At 46.2% G+C, this 20842-nt stretch overlaps 1 protein-coding gene across 1 annotated transcript in view; it reads right to left on the bottom strand.

Annotated features, from left to right (window-relative positions):
- Nucleotides 1-5498: 5498 nt before the first annotated feature.
- Nucleotides 5499-20842, bottom strand: part of Lmcd1 (LIM and cysteine rich domains 1) — a 59740-nt gene continuing 44396 nt past the window's right edge. The window contains exons 5-6 of the mRNA XM_026383014.2: nt 8241-8456; nt 5499-6161 (exon numbers count right to left, since the gene is read on the bottom strand). Coding sequence (XP_026238799.1) covers nt 6003-6161; nt 8241-8456 — 375 coding nt within the window. The 3' untranslated portion in view covers nt 5499-6002. The remainder of the gene's footprint in view (nt 6162-8240; nt 8457-20842) is intronic.

Raw genomic sequence — 20842 nt, 5'->3', positions numbered from 1 at the left:
TTGGCAACAAGAGAGAGAGATATCTGGAAGTCCAAGTTTCTGGAAGTCCAAGTTCTTTTCTGTCTTTTAAGAACCAACGTTGTCCCAAAGTCAGGACAAAGGAATGCTTTATGCCCATACCTTCAGTTTCTATTATTATCGAACAAGAAAGTCAGCCCAAAACTCTTGTGCTTGAAGCTAGTAGAATCTGACCAAATACAAACATTGATTAAGGAAAAACAAAAACAAGAAAACCCCACACACCTCATTGCCTCAGGAGGCTGAGGTAGGAGGATCTCAAGTTCAAGGCCAGCCTGAGCAACTTAGCGAGGCCCTAAGCAACTTGGTGAGTCCTTGTCTCAAAATAATAGAAAGAAAGAAGAAAGAAAGAAAGGAAGAAAGGAAGGAAGGAAGGAAGGAAGGAAGGAAGGAAGGAAGGAAGGAAGGAAGGAAGGAAGGAAGGGCTGGGGATGGGGTTCAGTGGTTAAGCACCCCTGGGTTCAATTCCTGGTATCAAATCAAAAAGAAAAGAAAAAAAAGAGGAGGAGAAGGAAGAAGAAAAAGAAGACGGTGGCAACGACCCACACAGGCAGCCTTGTCTCTGTTCTTGTCCAAGGGCAGGGAACCATGTGAATGGCCGACCCTCCTGCTGCTGTGCAGCCTCATCTCTCCTGTAACTTTCTCACATTGGAAGCCAAACTTTTGGAGCCAAAGCATGATAACCCAGAGTATGCGGCATTCAGTGTCACTATGGCTCATGTCCCCAGGGGACAGACTGGATTGGACGTTGCTAAGGCAATAGACTCAAAAGTGTTCTCACCACAAAAAAATGGCAAGCACGTGAAAATGGCAAGTCTCAGAGATGCGGATGAGCTTGATTTAGCTGTCCCACGGTGTATGGGTGTATGCGTATGCAGCCACACGTTGCCTGAGGATGTCTCAGAGAACAGCAGGCCTCATATAGGACAGTGGGTCCCGTAAGATGGCAGTGGAGCTGAAACAGTCCGTGACCTAGAGATGTGACTGCCATCGCATCTTAGTTGCATTACTCCTATGTTTGTGGTGACGCTGGCACCAAACAGCCTACTGCCTCACCAGTCACATGAAAGCAGAGCATACACCATTCTGTACATACTGCTTGGTAACAACTCACGCTATCATTGGTGTATGTATTTACATTATTTTAGAATGTACTTCTTTCACTTTTTAAAAAAAAGTTCACTGTAAGCTGGGTATGGTGGTGCATGCCTGTGATTCCAGCAACTCAGGAGGCTGAGACAGGAAGATCACAAGTTTGAGGCCAGCCTCAGCAAAGTTGAGATCCTGTGAGACTTAGTGAGACCCTGTATCAAAATGAAAAATAGAAAGGGCTGGGGTATAGCCCACCTGGGTTCAATCCCCAGCACCACTACCTCCACCAAAAAAAGAAATTTATGTTAGGACACTAGGCATGCTACACTGGCCGCAGCCTCCTGCATCTCCTGTTGACCAAGTCTCTTGATTGCATCTAGAGGGTCTGGGCCACCTTGGTTTGTGTAAATGCATTCTATGTTTGCACAGCTCCAAGATTGCCCAACAATGCAATTTCTCAGAATGTAAGCCTGGGTTAAGTGACACGTGACTGTATCACAATACCACGAGAGCATCATAAAAATTGATTATTTTTTTTCTGTCAATTAGAAGAGTCTAAATGAACCAGGAAAATATAATGACTTCAGAGATGCATCATTCACACAAGCTACAGTGTGAAACATCTCGGGTGTCAATCACAATTCTTTTGGCTGCAAAGAACAAAATCCCTACTGATAGGGCTGGGGTTGTGGCTCAGCGGTAGAGCGCTTGCCTTGCACGTGCAAGACCCTGGGTTCGATCCTCAGCACCACATTAAAAAAAAAAAATAAGTGAAATAAAGGTGTTGTGTCCATCTACAACTAAAAAATAAATGTTAAAAAAATCCCTACTGGTAAAAAAACTATATGAAGAAGAGATGTGGAGTGATGAGAAAATAAATGAATCTTCTCCATTGAGCAGGGATTGTCCTGTACAACAAGACAGGAGGCTGATTTGCTGTCTTGGTGTAACTGAGGAACTGGATCTGGGTAACCCCAAGCCCTGGTGACCTCAGCTCCTTGGCGTGGTTTCCTTGTCTTCTCCAGTTTCTGAGATGGTCTCAGGACTTCCCACCCAATGACACCCAGCTGAAGAAGAAAGTTCTAGACTTTTTATCACAAAAGATGTTACTGGGGTCATTGGTGACCCTCTGAGTTCCAGAGCTAGGGCAAGGAAACACCAGATGAGCCTGCAGCACTATAATTTTTTTAGGCCAGAATATCAGGTGATCAAGGCATGATGGGGACAGTCACAAGGCAGAGCAGATGAAGTGAAGGTGCTTTCTTTGGCTGCATTTGGGATAATTTGAGAATTAACTCATTCTGTTCCACCAACCCAACTGTGGACCAATGGCTAACTGTGGAACCCCTTTAAAAACTTAAATGTAGTATATAATGTAATTATATAACAATATAATTATAATTCTTATACCAATATTAATGTAAATATCATTAACAATGATTATTATATTGTTACTATATATTAATTAGACACTATAATAAATTTATATACAAAACATAAGTATATCACATAAATATTTTAATATAATGAATAATAATGAATTAATAATTATTAATGTTTTATTTTATTTATTTTTCTTATTTTATATCTTTTATGTGTTCCTGAGGACCGAACCCAGTTCCTTACACTTGCTAGGCAAGTGCTCTTCCACTGAGCCACAACCCCAGGCCCATGATTATTGATATTTTATATCAGTATAGCTCTAAGCTCTAGATTATGATTTCCAATCTCCTTTAAGGTGCCTGTGTCGATTTTGTTGCAATACTCGCAGAACTGAAAACTTGGGACTTGATGGATTGACATAAATAGGAATAGGAATAGTCTATAATTGATTTAATATATGTATTAAATAATATTTGTTATAAATAATAAATAATATATATATTTTGTTATAAATATAATAAAGAAATTCATAATCCCAAACCAACATAAATAAATGAATTAACAAATGGGGAGTAGAGCTTTTTCAAATAATAGAGTGCTAGTTAATAAATGTTAAAGGAATGACTGGATTAGAAATATCAGCATTTGGCAGCTGGCCTAGTAATCATTCATTCAATCAAGAAACAGCAGTTGCCAGGTGTGGTGGTGCACATCTGTAATCCCAGCAGCTCGGGAGGCAGGAGGATCGTGAGTTCAAAGTCAGTCTCAGAAACTTAGTGAGACCCTCCCTATCTCTAAATAAATAAAATTAAAAAGACTGGGGATGTGACTCAGCAGTTAAGTGCCTTGGATTCAATCTCTGGTACCAAAAAAAGGAAAAAAAAAAAAAAAAAAAAAAAAGAAGGAACAGCAATGGATACTGAGAGACCCTGGAACCAGTGGGTGGACTTTTTATGAGGACGAGGATATTGACATAGTTTCAAAGATCTCCCTACAAAAAACTTATTAAGTGCAAAAGGAGAAAAAAGTAACTTTCTGTGGAAAAACTTGGCAGTTACTAGCATACACAGTGTTCAAAGTTAAAATTAAACCTGTGCTTTCTGATTTGATGCAACAAAAATTCAACAGCACCACTTCTGCAATATTCCTTCCCCAAAGGAGTGACCTGAATCTCGGGATGAGCAAATATCAGACAAACCCAACTGATGGACGTTCTACTCATTAACTGGACATCCTCACATGAGTATTAAGGAAAGAACTGGGGACCAGTGGCTAAAGAGCCAAGGCAAATAAAAGGAACGTATGAGAATCTGGACTGGACCTTTTTATCATAAAAGATGTAACTGCGGTCATTGGTGACCCTCGACTTGGATCTGAAGGTCACATGGTAGACCTGTGTCAGTGTTGCTTTCTAAATTTGATGGTTGTATTGGGGTTACAGAGGAGAATGTCCTTATTTGTAGGTATGAGGGGTGGGCTGGGGTGTGACTCAGTGGTAGTGTAGCATGAGATCCTGGGCTCCATCCCCAGTACCCCTCCCATAAATAAAAATGAAAAAAGAAAATATTCAGGGACAATGAGGCACCATTAGCAATGTCCTCAAATGGTTCTTTGTTCTAACTTTTCTTTTGCTAAGTTTGAAATTCTATCAAAACAGAAGGTACAGGGATTTGTGGCTCAGTGGTAGAGTGCTTGCCTAGCATGTGTGAGGTACTGGGTTCGATTCTCAGTACTGCATGTAAATAAATAAAGGTTCATTGACAATTAAAAAAAGAAGGTAAAAAAATGAAAGCAGGTTATTACCTCTCTTCATTAAGAAAGAAAATTTTTCTAAAGAAGCACCTGATGGAGAAGCCCCTGACCACTGCTGAGCCCTTTCTCTCACTGAAAAGGATGCTGGGAAAGCAATGGGAAGGGGAGCAGGGGTGTAGACAGGCTGCACACAGGCAGCCACCAGTGTCCCCCCTCAGTCTGGAATCTTTATGTTTGGTCTTGACCATTTGGGAATACAGCACCATTAGTATCACTATGTCCACCTTATAGCATCCACAGTAGCTATAATTTTTTGTGCTAGGCAAGTGCTCCACCACTGAACGCCAACCCCAGTCCAACAGAGGGAGCTATTTAAGAAAAAGATCCCTGGGGTCTGGACTGAGCGTCTAGGACTCATGTCATTTGATCCTCATATCCCCAGTGGAAAATAATTTTTTTTTTTTTTTTGGTACCAGGGGTTGAATCCAAGGGTGCTTAAGCACTGAGCCATTTCCCCAGCCAGTTTTAAAATATTTTATTTGGAGACAGGATCTCACTGAGTTGCTGAGGCTGGCTTTGAACCTGGGATCCTCCTGCCTTAGCCTCCCAAATGTGTGCCACCACGCCTGGCTGATTTTTTGTTTGTTTGTTTTGTTTAGTAATTGTCGAAAGGAAGGAAATTAGATCAAGGGCTGAAAATACAGAGACCACAAGAGAGAGGTTAAAATCTGGCCTCAAGGTCTCTGACATTTGCTCACTCAATCAATGATCAGTTGGCAGTTTTTAAAATTGAGAGGTTTCTCATAAGTCCCTATTTTTTAAGAGCTATGCATACTGTTCCCATGTCCCCTGTGGCACCCTATGGTTGGGCTTAGGTGGATTTGTTTGAGAGCTGCCCACACTCTCTGGGTCCTACTTCCACAAGGGTTCAGTATCTGTCTAGGCTCCAAGGGCAGTTGGGTTGGGTCCCCGGCTAAAGAGAAGTTCCTCAGTTCCTGGGAGGCCACTTTCTGATGTGCCAGGAAATGGGAAGCTGTTTTCCATCAGTGATCTGGAAGTTTCTGTGATGGAAGGACAGGAGGGGGGGTCTCTGTCTGGGGAAATGTACATCCAACGGAAGTCCCGGGAGACACTTGATGAAGGGGCTCATGAGCATTTACCGCATTTCCTGCTAGCACCATCCTTGAGGAAGATGGGGTTAACTGGATGTTGCAAAATCACTGCTGTGTTGTAAATAAATAATTGGATAAAGGTATCTGTAGACTTCATAAAACTTTTATTGATATGTTTTTCATGCCAAAAATAGTTGTTTATTTAAAAATCCAAATTCCACTTGAAAGAAAGAGACAACAAGTGACAGTTGGGATCACAGCCTGTTCCCAGGGGAGCTCCCATGTCCAAAACACAGCTCACATCCTACAGCTACGTGACGGGCTCACTAGGGAGAGAACTGCATTCTGGGAAATTCCCCCTAGACTCCCTCTCCGGGTACCATCTATGTCTTTAGGAGGCTGTAGCTGGGAAACCACCACCACCACAAAAACAAACCATTCTAAGAGTTCTTAGAATATTTCTGATTTTGCAACTACTGACCCTCAAGGATCCATCACCACTCAATCTAGAATATTCATATATTCCCACTGGAAAAAAAAAGAAATCACTGTTTATGTTTCTTCCTGGCTGTCCCATCGGCTCCTGAGGATGGCCTCGGCTTCTCAGAGGGACCTGGTGGTTTCTGGCTGTGGGCGGGCTGCTCCTCAGGAGCGTTTGGACTTGCTGCAAGTGGGGCACAGGAGCTGGCCCTTGGTGACAATGTAGGCCCGGCCACTCAGCAGCTGCTCACAGCCCTCACAGACAAAGTGCTTCCGGTGCCAGGCCAGATCCTCCACGCGCTGGTAGTCCTCTGAGAAGATGATCTAGAAAGGGAAGCCGAAGACACACGACGGATCAAGTTTTGTCCCTAGGTGGAGACAGTGAACACAGGGCCCGTTTGTGGGCTGGTGGTGCTTCCTCCCATCCCATCTTGTTTTGACCTTTAAGTGCCTCAGTGGTGAAACCTGATGCAAATCTGATGTAGTCAGGGTACTATTTGGTGGCCTCTTAGCTTCTCAGATGGACAAAATAACAAAAAACTTTCTGTTAGAGACAGGTTTTTATTTATATGGCACCTGGGATGTTTGTGTGAAAACGCAAAGGCTGGTTGAGACTGGATTCTGCATCCCCCATGAGGATGAGGACAGTGCATGACAAATAAGCTGCCAGTCTTCAAGAGCAAGAATCCAGAGGGTCACTTGGGCTTGCAATAAAGTGACACTCTGGAACATACATACTCAAAGAGCCCCGAGGCCCAGGAAGAATGGAGTAACATGCTTAGAGACTTTGGTGTGAAAGAGGAATCAGGAATGAGCTTTCATATAGACACTTACCAGCTCCATGACTTTGGCCAAATTACTTTCCCTGAGCTTTAGCTTCCATGTTCATAAAATGGGGACACATACATTTCCCATGCCTAGGGTTTGTGAGTGCAAAATGAACCATGACACACGGAATGCTGGGGGAAGGGACTGGCCCAAAGTTTGACTTCTGTGTAGGTACCATCCACCTTTCTCAGCTGTCCTTTTCTCCTGTGTAAAATGCCTGCACCGCGATAGTCTGTCTCTGGAGGATCACTGAGAGATAATAATGGCACATGATGCCTAAAGTACGGAGCAAATTATTGATGCCATTGTAAGTCTTCAAGGAATGATGGAGGGCTGGGGTTGTGGCTCAGTGGTAGAACGTCTGCCTAGCATGTGTGAGATGTTGGGTTTGATCCTCAGCACCACAAAAAAAAAATAAATAAATAAATAAATAAAGGTATTGTGTCCATCTACAACTAAAAAAAAATGCTAAAAAAAATAAAAGATGATGGACAGCTGGGTGTGGTGACGTGGGAGGCGGAGGCAGGAGGATCAAAATTTCAAGGCCAGCCTCAGCAATTTAGTGAAGGCCCTAAGCAACCTAGTGAGATCCTGTCTTAAAATAAAAAAATAAAAAGGGCTGGGGACGTGGCTCAGTATACAGTGCCCCTGGAGTGCATCCCCAGTACAACAACAACAACAACATCAAAAAGAGAAGAGGGAGAATTGAGATTTTGAGTATCCTGTTGTCCCCTCGATAGTGAGGTGATGGGGTGTGCCTGCCACAGCCCTTTTCCTTCTTCATGTCACTCAGAAACAGTGCAAGCTTTTCCCTTCCTGTCGGGACCCACAGGTAGAAGGTGGCAGGAGATGGCAGACTTTGGCTCAGACCCTTGCCTGTGCCAGAGATGAGGGGAGCGCGTCTTCCGCCTCCAAAGAACACACTGCTGTTGTAATCATATAGTTATCATTCTAGTTGTCATTATTGGTATACTGTCACGGCTCCTTTCATCTCCCCTACTGGAGCCTGGGCTCTCTCCGACGCCATCTTTGCATGTGGTGTTGTGTTCCAGTCGTTCTGCCATCTCACATTCCATCACGTTCTATCATATGTCATGGTACTTCATGGTGAGACCAATAGCGGCTACCACTTATGAGCAGCCAGGTCAGGCCCTGTGCAAGCATCTTCCTGAATTATCTCCTTTGTCCCCATGGGGAAGGTCCTGTTCTCATTTAACGCTTTATAAATGACAAGGACTGAGGTGCAGGTGTTTGGGAAGCACAGGACTGATTTGGCCCAGGGGCCATCTGCCTCCTGTGTACCCCACAGCATTCTTCTGAGAACTCACTAAGTGCTGGACGGTGTGCCCAGGACAGGACCCCACAGGACTCTGGGTGACCCCTCCCAACCACCCATGGGAGGGAGCAAGTGTGAGTCCTGTTTGGCAGAGGAAGAAACGGGGGCCTTAGCGGGGGTCTACCTCGGTTTCCCAGTCTGGAGAGCGCATCCCCAGCAGAGCCACCAACCCCCAGGCCTCAGGTTCCCTCCCTCAACAGGGAGCAGCCCCTCTCCCCACCGGGCCCGCTGGTGCCCACCTCATCGCAGCCAGAGCACCGGGGCCGCAGGCTCTCGCAGTAGTGACGGCCACACCAGGGTGCCCCGTCCTTCCAGAAGTAGATGAGGTCCACCAGCGGCTCGGAGCACTTGACACACACGAAGCAGGCTGGGTGCCACTGCTTGCTGTAGCCTGCCCTGTCTGAGTAGACCACGGGGCTGTCGGCCGGGGCTGCTTCCTTGCAGAGCTCACAGAACTGGAAAGGTAGGAGAGAAGCACAACGATACAGGTAGTCAGGAAAGCCTGGTGACAGTGAGCTTGAATCCCACCCCTCGCCTATTTCCTGTGCAACTTTGGACAAGTTCATATACCTTTCTGTTCCTCAGTTTTATCACCCTCAAAGAAGGATAATTACATTGTCTACCTAATAGGTTATTTGAGAGGAGTAAATAAAATGCTGTAGCCCAAGAATTCTCAAATCATTTGGTCTCAGTATTCTTTGTATGGCAGAGATTATTAAGAGGTCCCAGTCCAGTTCTTGTTCATGTGGGTAACAGCTATTGCTATTTATCATAAGAGAAATAATAACAGAGAAAAATTTAAATATCTATCCAATTAAAATGACCACCATGAACTTAAAGAACATGCTAACGTAGACATGTATTACTAAAATAACTGGGTCTGGGAGTGCGCTCAGTGGTAGGGCGCTTGCCTTGCATGAGCAAAGTCCCTGGGTTTAATTTCCAGCATCACAAAAATAAGCACTACCCCCCCTACCCAAAGCTATGTTTTCCAAAACTAAAAATTTAGTGAGAAGAAAAATTTAAAAACATTGTTTGGACATTTTGCAAGTTCTCTTTAATGACTTAGGTAAGATGGCTGGATGCTTTTTTTTTTTTTTCAGTTGTACTGGACACAAACCTTTATTTGATTTATTTTGATGTGGTGCTGAGGATCAAACCCAATGCCTTATACATGTCAGTCAGGCAAGTGCTCTACCAATGAGCCACAACCCCAAGATGGCTAGATTCTCAGAGCTACGGCGGTGTTCCGTCTTTTGTTTTACGTTCGTTTTGGTTGAAATATATGAAGGCTACCTGGCCTGACACTGATGGAAAGTTGGAAAAGGAAAAGAGGTGCCTTTTTGTAGCCTTCCCAGATAACTGTGGATAGCATTCTCTGGTAGCATGTCAGAATCAGACAGGAGATGGTTTCTCAAAAGTCACTTGCAGCTGGATGAAGCAGCACACGCCTGTAATCCCAGTGACTTGGGAGGCTGAGGCAGGAGGATTGAGAGTTCAAAGCCAGCCTCAGAAACTTAACAAGACTCTCAGCAATGTAGCAAGACCCTCAGCAATGTAGGAAGACCCTGTCTCAAAATAAAAAAAAAAAAAAAAAACAAAAAGGGCTGGGGCTGCGGATCAGTGGTTAAGTGCCCCTGGGTTCAATCCCCGGTACCGAAAAAAAAAGAAAAAAAAATCAGTTGCAATGTGGAATCTGAGGCCTCTCAGTAGACCACTCACACTTGGTTACATTCTAATCTCTTGCTCTACCTTGCACTTTGAGTGGATCATTTATCATTGCATCATTATTTTTTTTGACAAGCTTTTTAATTTTTATACAGTTTTAGATTTACAGGGGGAAAAATGGTAAAAAGAGAGGATTCTTGTACCCTACACCAAATTTTTTTCTGTTCTTTACATTTTACATTAATATGGTATTAATACCATATTAATATGGTATTAATATGGTATTGGCACAACCAAACAATATTGTGCCACATCAAGTGCAGTACAGACTTTACTCAGATATGCTCTGATGTTACAGGTTTCTCCACTGTAAAGTGACTCAGTTTCCCCTCTCTGCACACTGTCCCCTTTGGAAGGAAGTCGTGTGCTGGAAAGAGTGCCCCACCTTCTCGAGTACCTACATGCTGCGTGCTTGGGTGCCTGAGGGATGTGCATCTGTCTCCTCCACCTAGTGATGGACTGGCCACAGGGGGTTGTCTGAAGGGCTAGGAGGGTCCCAGAGAGCGCATTCTGACCTGGCAAAGGAAGAGCTTCTGCATGGCTCAGAGAAGCAAAGCAGCTTCCCAGAGGCCTCGGGGCCCTGGCTCTCTCTGGTCCTCTTTGCATCGGGCACTCTGCCTTTCATTAGCAGTAACATTGCCACTGGCTGGCTCAGGAGCCCTAGTGGAACTCTCCTCCTGCTGCTCCCTGGCTGCAGTTCCTGTAAAGTTCCTGGGGAGGGCAAGAGAGCCCTGGAACCAGACTCCAGGACTCTGCCCTCTCTTCCCCAGGAGCAGAGAGAGCTACCAGAGTTCCTCTGTTGGTTCACTCCTTCACATGTTCATCCAACGCACATCTCTAAATTGCCTGTTTCCATCCTCTAAAGAATGGGAACATGACAGTTTTATCCTATTAAATCTTTTTCTTCTTCTTTAAATTTTATATTTTAATTTGTGCTGATTAGTTACACATGACAGCAGAATGCATTTTGACATACTGTACACAAATGGAGCACAACTTCTACTTCCTCTGGCTGAACATGGTGCTGAGTCGTACCAGTAGAGTAATCATACAGGTATATAGGGTAATAATGTCCATTGCATTCCACCATCCTTCCCTTCCCCACGCCCCTTTCCCTCTGCTCACTCCCCTTTGCACCATCCAAAGTTCCTTCATCCCCATCCCATTATGGATCAGCATCCGCTTATCAGAGAAGACATTTGGCTTTTGGTTTTGGGGGTTTGGTTTATTTCTGTTAGCATGATATTCTCTAGTTCCATCAATTTACCTGCAAATGTCATAATTTTGTTCTTCTTTAAGGCAGAGAAATATTCCACTGTGTATATATACTACATTTTCTTTATCCATTCATCTGTTGAAGATTGGTTCCATACTTTAGCTATTGTGAATTGAGGTGCTATAAACATTGATGTGGCTGTGTCACTGTAGTATGCTGATTGTAGGTCCTCTGAGTGGGATAGCTGGGTCAAATGGTGGTTCCATTCAAAGTTTTCTAAAGAATCTCATTCCTGCTTTCCAAAGTGGTTGCACCAATTTGCAGTCCCACCAGCAACGTGTGAGTGTGCCTTTTCCCCCACATCCTCGCCAATACTTATTGTTGCTTGTATTGTTCATAATTGCCATTCTGACTGGAGTGAGATGAAATCTTGGAGTAGTTTTGATTTGCATTTCTCTAATTGCTAGAGATGTTGAACATTTTTTTTCATATATTTGTTGATTGATTTTATATCTTCTTCTGAGAAGTGTCTGCACAGCTCCCTTTAAATCTTTGAGCCCCTCTGAGTCCTCTTCTGCTCCTGAAAGGCCCAGCAGTGATGACAGATTCTATGCCCTTAGTTCCCATCTGGGACCGGTACTCAGCTCAGGACTTGGCCCTCATTGCTAATACCCCAGATGCAAATCAAAGAATTATTTCTCCTCCTAGAGTTATCTCCACATTAGGAAAATCATTATATTCCCCCTTAGAGATGGCAAAACTGAGGTTCAGAGAGATCCAGGATCAGATTCCTAGCACAAGGGACAGAAGGCAGAGCTGGGGGTTGGAGGGCCATGTCTGCATTCCGTCTTTTGTATTACGTTGGTTTTGGGTGAAATAAAACCTGACTCCAAAGCCAAGTTCTCTCTACCACATCTCGTGGCTTTTACATCCTGATCCGTAAATGACACCCTGGCACTCTTCAAGGAAGTGACACATTTTCTCCCCGCCCCCCGCCCCAAAAGAATCTGGCTCTTCTCATTAGTAGATCTAGATTTCAAGACTAAAATACATTGAATGATTGCTGTATTTTTAATTTCATCTATAAAAATCTTGTAAAAATTTGTTTTATTATGTAAGGCGCTTACAGGATGCCATTAATTTGGGCTGGTGACTCACAGTGCCTGAAATATTTACTACCCGACCATCTACAGAAAATATTTGTTGACCTTGGACTTGAGATGATAATTTTAACTTACTAAGCACCAACTATGGTGTCAGCCAAAATAGAAATGGTCATTATTTTTCTTTGTGCATATAGGGAGGTAAATGTTAAAGAGTTTGCTGAAGTTCCGATGGGGAGTGTTAAAGGCTTTGTCCCAACCTATAGTGCCACCGGGAGGTGGCAGAACCTCTAGGAGGTAGAACCTGGTGGACATAAGTTCAGTCACTGGGGAGGGGATATTGGGACCACAGTCTCTTCTTCTTTCTCTGTTTCCTGGCTGCTGTGAGGTGGGAAGCTTTGCCCTGTCACCCATTCTCGCCCTGATGTACTGTCTCACACAGACACAAAACCAGTCACACTGACCAGGCCCGAGACGTCTGAATCCAGGATCCACAATAACCCTTTCCTTCTTATAAGTGGATTATCTCAGGTGTTAGTGACAGTAACAGAAAGCTGGCTTGACACAGAGCTCGGACACTAGCCAATGTTCTCACCTGGTGTCATTTCCATGTTTATCATACTTGTGTATATGAAAGAGGACAGAAAGATGAAAATGGTGGAAATCGGGGCAAGAAAACCATGTGACAAAGAGCAGCCTTGTACACGCATCTGACCCCGAGCCGAGTAGCAGCCGTAAAACAGATGTCTAGACACGGAACGTGTCTGCTGAGCTGGGAGGGTCCTCTGGCTCCATCCTCTCTGCCTGATAAGGCCCCTCAGAACATGCTAGACTTGCGGTTTCCGTTCCGCCCACGGGAGCAGAGGGCGTCCGTCCCTCACCTAAATGAAATCTCTGTTGCTCCTGCCGGAGCCCTGCCGGCCTGGAACTCGTCAGAGGGTCTGAACCAGAAACAAGTGATGAGTCAGCACCCATTCATGGCCACCAGCCCCGCCGCCGCCGCCAAGCTGGGGATTGTCAACGATTTGGCAGGGACGGTTCAGAGTACAAAGTGAGCTTTCTGTCTGTCTGGCTTCTAAGTTTCACAGAGTGAAGTTCGCAGCCCTTTTCCTCCTACACAGAAGGGACTCACTGGCCCACGAAATTACACCCAGGTGGTAGCACTCCAGGACTCCAGATGTGGCTGAATATGGAAGTAAGTGGAAGCAGAGGGCCATGAAAACACCTGGATTTGTCACCGTGGCACATGGACAGGCACCCTTAGAAGGGAGTCCGGGAAACAAGGCCCCAAAGACAGCCTGGGTGATGGCAGGTCAATTCGAATCCCTGGTATGAGTTGGAACTTCACTCTGGAGGCCATAGGGAGCCACTGCAGGTCTTTGAGGGGAGGAGTGGCTGGGAGAGAACTCTGGTGGTAGCTTGGATGAAGGGAGGGAGATTCTTTCATGGAGCCGAGTCTCCACCTTCTCAACAGTCTGAAAGTGCTTCCTCAAGCCCCCCCCTTCCCTTGGGGGTCTCCCTAATATATCTGGCTCTTAGCTCCATTAGCCTTTTCAACAAATGGTGTCAATGGTTGTTTCATGAAAACATTTTGGGTGCTGATTGTCACTCTGTCTCAGCAGTTTGCTCTTCTTACCTCTGAGCTGTTTTCTGGGTCCCTTCCCGGGTCATCTCAAAGGATGAGAGATCTCAGGTGGTCCTAGGGCTGTCCATCTGGTGGCCGCTCAGCCACCGGGAACAGGCTGGCATCTTACCCCCAGCTTATTAGGGTCCTAGGATCCTGGTCCCATCTGTCTCTGCACAAACTTAATTAACCTCCTACCATGATTTTTTGTACTGAGGTTCTCTATTTCTAAAATGCATCGGGTGGGTCAAGAAGGGAGTTCTCAAGTCAGACTGTCTGGACCCGTTGCTGTGTAACCTCGCAAGTTACCTAACCTTTCTGTGCCTTGGGATTTTTTTTTTTTTTTAACTTGCCAAATAGGGATACCCATAACAGCAGCAGCTTAGGACTGTTATATGGCTTAAATGAGATAATGAAATCATTGGACTTTTTAAGCAATCAATAATGATTAGTTGAAATCACCTTTTATCCAAGAGAGGGAATCGAGCTGACTATCTGTTCATCATCAGCCACTACCCGGGTCCACAGCAAGCCTCCCAGCTTGGAAGGTCTGCTTGCTGCCTCTGACTCACCCCTCCTCCACCAGAACCCAAGGTGGTGGTTGTAGGCTTAAGCCTGCCCCAGATTCCTTTAGAGGGTTTGTTAAAACAGGTCATAACTCTCCTTCCTTTGCATGTCTGATCCAGGAGGTCCAAGATGGGGCATGAGAATGTGCACGCTCCCCGGGGACACTGGGATAGTGGGGCCTGCACCCTGAGAACCACTATTTGTTGAGTGCTAAAACACTATTTTATACATATGTTCAGCAAAAATGATATCACCTATTTGGCTCAGTTCCCACAACGGTCATTTTGAATCCTACAATGTTCCAATCTGGACTCGCTCTGAGCAAGCCACGTGACCTTTCTTATGCTAAGGATGTGGTACAGGCAAACACCTTTAGGACCAGTGTAAACAGTGTAGAGGAGAATGATTCTTAACATATTGGCTGGTTCTTGGCTCCCAACTATCTTAAACCAGACTTTGGCCATGAGGGATATTTTCACCACTTTCCATAGAACCTTGTTTGCAGAGTATTTTTCTCCTAGAGAGAGAAAATGTGGAGGAAACCTTTCATAAATAGAACATTGGCCTCTGCGGACCTCAGTGCCAATGACATTTTTCTGTCCTGTTCCTATTCAAATGAAAGAAGATTCCTAGTTGAAATTGTTGAGGTGAAAGGTGTTGACTGTTCCATGCGTGGGGCCTTGGAGATTTGTAGACAGTGGCTGTCAGCAAGATGAGATGTGGATTTGATCTGTGGCCTCCAAAGCTGAGCCCCCGTGGGGTTGTGGGGTTCCTGCATTTCCCATGTTTCCAAGTCCTGTTGGCAAATCCGTGGGTACGTTTCCGACCAACCTGGAGTTGAATTCCCTCTCCCTGAAAATAGTCCCAGCTTGGTGACTAAACTGAATGGAACAGAAAGTGGAGGAAATAATGCTTCATGGTGTCCCAGATGGTCACAAGGCAAAGAAGTTGCTCCTAGACTTACAATGGGCTTATGTCCTGATAAATCCATTGAAAGGCGAAAATTTTGTCAGTTGAAAATGCCTTGACGATTCCTGACCTACGAGCATCCTAGATGACCAGCACCGTCCCCGGGAGTGCTAGAGTGCATCGACTGACTAATGTCATAATCGAGTAGCTGACGGGGGCCGTGGGTCTCAGTTATTGCCTGAAATCACGAAAAAGAGCAGTTTCTATTCCTGTCCCCGTAGATGATTGGAATTTGAAGTTCAGTTCTTCCTTGAATGCGTGTCATTTTTGCAGGACTGCAAACTCAAAACAATTTTAAGTGGAGCCACTGTAAATCAGGGGCCGTGTGGGTAGCTGTTCTCTGGGCCCTCTGAGCACTCACCCTGGGGGAGCCCTGAGCAGACAGGAAAGGAGGTCCCGGTGCTCTGTGGCTCCCCTGCTTGGGAAATCACGTGAAACCACCTTGCAGAGATAGAGGGAGAGAGGCGAGGATGCTCTGCCCACCCAGCCCGGCTGTGTCCAGGCCAAACACCTCCATGATGAGAAAAACACACACTGGCATCCCTCGATAAGCCCTGCCCAAGGGGACAATTTGTGAGCAAAATCAACACTGTTGATTTAAGCTACTCGCCTTGGGATAGAACCCTAGGCAGCATCAGGTAACAGGGGCGTTAAATGTCGACACGCAGAATTATCCCAGCTTCCGAAATGAAGCAGCCAAGATACCATGTGATTCAGGCCTCAGCAGATTCAGGAAAGTGGCCAAAGCATACACGGCTGAAGAACCATCCCTAAGGACCCAGCCGTGCTGGCCTTCAGAGAGCGATCTGCAGATAAGGAGAGGCCTCCGACCCCAGTAATAATCTCTCCCTCGGGCTTGCCAGAAATCCTGTCTCAGTCATGCTGTTTTCTTCTGGAAGGTTCTTATCCAAAAGCCTACCCAGTCTAAACCCAGAGCGCCTTGTGAAAATCTCACCATCACAATACAGTAAATATTAACACAAGGGCCCTGAATCCAGGCGCTGGGTTCTTTCCAACACAAATACTCACAATTTATTTATAAACAGCATCTCCCCAATTCCTCTTATGGTGATCAGGCACCATTTTTGCTTTGTGGCTTTTTGTATCCCAGAAGGGCTTTTTTTTTTTTTTTTTTTCCTTTTCTGGCCTAAATCATTTCTGCAACCTTAGCTCCCTTATGTTTTGTGTCCCCACACCACAGCCTTTCTGAGGTTTCTCATGGTGCAAAAGAAACAGGCTCCCCATTCTGTGGGTAGGGCCACAGGCTTTGGAATGTGGTTCTCTGATCCAGCTTTGGCCGGCACGGGCTCCAGGACCAGCCAGCAGGATGCTGTTTGGTCAGCGGTTCAGTAGGAAAGTCTTGATGTGTCCTGCTCTATTGGAGCCTCCTGGGTGCTCTGGAGATGGGAGCTGCTGTCATTTAGGGTCTGGGTGAAGTTTGGGGTGAGGCAGGTCTGGGTTCTAATTCTGGCTTAAGTGATCAACAGCAAGGTGATGAGAGAATTTTATGCTTTTCAAAATTTTTGCTCTTGTCTGTGATCCACAGTAGAAAATACACTTTATATCCTAATCTGATCATATACATAGTCCTGAAATCAATGTTTCTAGAAAAAAAAATCTTTACTACCCCGACCTACTCTTTCTACTTTAACTATTTAAAAAGAAAAGATTCTGGTTGTAACACGCTGAATTGATGGATTGTATCCTCTAATGGATGGGAACCTGAAGTGTGTAAACACTGTTAATTTTACCAAGAAATGTCTCAATTTCCTTATCTGTAAAAAAAAAAAAAGGAGATAATATACTTTGTAGGACAATGCTTGGGATTAAATAAAATGAAATGGGAAGTCTCTGGAACACAGTGCCTGGCACAACCCAGGTAGTAAAGAATGGCAGGTGATGACATCATAATCAGCACCAACATCACCATCATAACCACCATCACCACTTCATCACTATCATTATCATCATCACCATCACTGTTATTCTCACCATCATCATCACCACCATCAAGACCATCATCACTATCACCAAGACTACCCTATCATCATGATCACCATCACCACCACCACCACCATCAGCAGCAGCAGCAGCATTATCACCTTCATGATCACCTCCATGGACCAAATCCATCTCCTTGCCTGTTTTTATAAATAAAACTTTATTGGAACATAGCGACAGTCATCTGTCTAGATACCACCTGCAGCAGCTTTAGTGCTAAGTCTGCAATCCCTGTTTTAGTCAATGGAATATTATGTAGCTACTCAGAAAAAGAAAGGAGAAAAAAAAGATGCTTCTGGAAGCCACCTGGAAATATGGAAAAGTATTTAGAGCATAAAAAAATGGGATAAAGGAAATTTTCTTTGGAAAAAAGACCTCCTTTGAATGTCATTAAAATACCTCCACTAGAAAGAAAGAAAGGGAGGGCGATGCTGAGAACTTGGTAACCATGGTGATTTTGCAGATGGCTCCCAGGTCCATGGGTACCTGGGTTGTGGGTGGGAGAAGAGAGGGTACCAGGGATCCCTCTGGCTGAGTGCCCACCAGGTTTGTCTCTGCACCTCTCATCCCCCTGCCCTCCCGCTCAGAAAGAAGTGGCTCACAAAGTGGGTGGGGTGATTTCAGATTCCCCAGTGGGGCTGGCAGGAACGCCCGTCATTCAACCCGCAGAGCCCACAAGCCAAACATCTGCTCGGACAAAGACTTGGAAGTCCCTTGCCCACAAATATGTCCCTCTGTTGGGGCTGGAGTTGGGCTGAGCTGCCAGCTGCTGTAAGTTTCCATCTGAGAATCAGCCCTGTGGCAGGAGGGGTGGGGGCCAGGGCCTCCTGTTCCTGCCCCCCCTCCCTTTGCATTTTTTGTGGGAGATGGAGAAACAGGATCCAGGCCTGTTCTCCATGGCCCAGCAGGGAGCTTGGAGCCCTGCGAATACCTTTGCTTCTCTCAGTTTACTCTCCTCAGTCTCTCTTTGGGACAATCCCTTGGCCTGAGATGATGTAGCAAGGGGCAAGGTGGGGACAGGCCCCTGGCAGGAAGGAGAAACACTGCAGAATGGAGATTACATTCAATGCTATGTTCTGGCTTTCTGTCCCCTTTCTTCAGTTACAAGTTTGGGGTGTGCGGAAGGGCGGAAATTCCTGGGCAAAACGACCATGCCCAGGAAATCTGTATATTTCATTTCCAAGAAAAAAAAAAACATCCACAAAGCTCTCTGAATGCAGGGAAATAACTCGGAGGAGCCGTTACAAGAGTATTCAGATTGTCACCCACACTGTGCAGGTGCCTGTCAACCTCACTCATTGGGAGGAAGGGGAGAGCGGAGGGCTTGGGAGAGGGTGAGGACCTCTGGACCAGACTGGGGTGAGAAGGGGCAAAGAGCAGGGGCAGCCAGCAGTTCTGTGGCCCTGCACCCTCTGATGCTCCCAGGTCCCAGGACATCACGTGGGGGCCAGAACTGGGTGGGGCAGGAAGCCCTGCTGTTCTTGGCAAGCAGATAAAAGGCTCTCAGATTCCTCAGTTGGCTGGACTGTGAAGGACACCAAATGCTGCTGTGACCCCAGAACATAAACGCTCTCAGACACACGCCTGCCCTTGTGTGGTTGGAGGCCCTGCCAGGCTTCCCCAGGGCTGCTGGACCTTCAAATCCCTGGCGAAGCAGAAAGGTTGGAATTGGAGCCTGAATTGGAGCCTGTGGCTCATCTGCAAGTGGCTAACCTGGCTGAGCTGCAGGTTCCCTGCCTGTGAAATGGGTATGACAACCCCTCTCATGGTTGCCACAAAGACAAAGAGATGGAGATGCCACCCAGGGCCCCTGAGTAGGACACAGTGGGGCATGAGAGAGAAAGAGAGGGAGGCTTCATAGTCTTGCATGTAGAAGGTTGTGTTTCTCCTTTGGGGGTGACAGTGGGTGAGTTCCTATCTGTGACTGGGGTTTTTCTGCTCTATTTCCTCATGGGGAGGGAGGACTCTGGCCCTCAGTGGCTGCAGGCATTTCCCGTGGTGTCCTGCCTCTGCTGACCTCAGTGGTGTGATCATAACACTTTGAGAAACTGCTCAGAGTCAGTCGTAGCCTGCCACGACTCTTGGATTTACTGCTCAGGAAGATGGACGTACCATGGCTAATTGTAGGTCTTCCTGATGTGTCCGTAGCACCTCCCTGCAGGCGGCTGTTTGCAAGCCGAGGGTGTGGGTGACAGTATTTTTTGCTCAAAAACAACTTAAGTGGGGCAGCTCCAGCCATTTGGATGAGCAGGGGTCAGGGAGCATTATATCCTGCCACCTGGCTGGCCCACTGTTACCCAGTTCCCTCAAAATACCAGCCCATTTAGGAAAGGCTGTGGCAGTCAAACTCTCCTGCCCTGGATAAAATTTTCCACTGGGAAATATTTGGTGATGGGTCAGGGGCAAGGAGGCTGCAGCAGCCCAATTCCACCATACCTGCGTCCCCCTGAGATGTCGGAGGAAGGACACCACTGTGGGCCAGGGCTGACAGGTCAGTACACAGGGCCATTTGAGCGCATGGCTGCATGCATGGTAGACAGAGGCAGCTCCTGAGCCTCAGATGGCTCAGATGTAGTGTCTTCAAGGACAGGAGTGGTTGGGGCGGTGCCAGGTTTCATTCCTGTGTTTCTATAACCAAGGACCAGGCAAAGAACCAGGACACATTCTCCAAGCGGGGGGCTCCCTTGCAGTGATTCACCAAAATGAACGTAAAGCCAGGAGGCCACGTGAATTTAGAAACCTCCCAGGTTACCACCTCTTGGATCCTTACCCTTTACCGAATTAGTATCATCTTTGCTGAACTTGCACACGAGGGAATTTTGAACACTTTTTCGCAGGGCATCTCAAAGTGTGGCCCCCAGACCAGCATCCATTTCAACTGGGGACCCGGTAGAGATGCAGATTCTCAGGCCGTGCCCCACGGGCCTACTAAGATGTGGACTCTGGGGCTGGCACCCAGTCTTCTGGAAGACTTAGGTTTAAGTACCACTGCATCAGCCCACTAAAGTCCTGGTATAAAGAAGCCCAGGTAGTTGACTGCCTCTCCAACTTCCGTGGCTGTGAGACCCTCTTGTGGCATGACATCTGTTTGCCCTCCTAGGAATAAGGTCTGGGAAATGGGAATGAATTTGGCCTTGGAGTCCGGTCTCACTTCTGAGGCCAAGCAACCTGGGGGTGGGTGGGGGAGGAGCGCAAGCTCTTCACAGCAGGGGGGGGGTTGTGGGCTCGGTATTGGATACTAGTGTCAAGTCCAGTCCTTGAGCAGAGAACACTGCCTGCTAAGCTATAGCTGCCAACATAATCACCCCTGGGGCCAGGATGGTCAGGTGCCACCAGTCTAGTTCCAGTATGTTTCATATGGCTTCTTTTTGCCCTTCATATTTCCTCCTGCCCCTGCCCCATAAATCTCTGGTTTGGGGATGTCAGATTGTCTTCCAATTTCCTCTGCATACTCTCACCCTCAAGGTGAATACCCTGACCACTTATGGCAAAACTCATTGCCCTGCACCGGAGGAACTGGGATCAGGCTTCTTTCCTCTGTTCTTCAGGGCAGGGGTTGTGGCTCAGTGATGGAGTGCTCATCTAGCATGTGTGGGGCACTGGGTTTGATCCTCAGCACCACAAAAATAATAA

The sequence above is a fragment of the Urocitellus parryii genome, chromosome 16, assembly GCF_045843805.1.
Source record: "Urocitellus parryii isolate mUroPar1 chromosome 16, mUroPar1.hap1, whole genome shotgun sequence".
In the NCBI taxonomy this organism is placed as follows: Eukaryota; Metazoa; Chordata; class Mammalia; order Rodentia; family Sciuridae; genus Urocitellus; species Urocitellus parryii.
The sequence above is the reverse complement of the archived record's forward strand: the minus strand, read 5'-3'. Positions and strand labels throughout refer to the sequence as shown.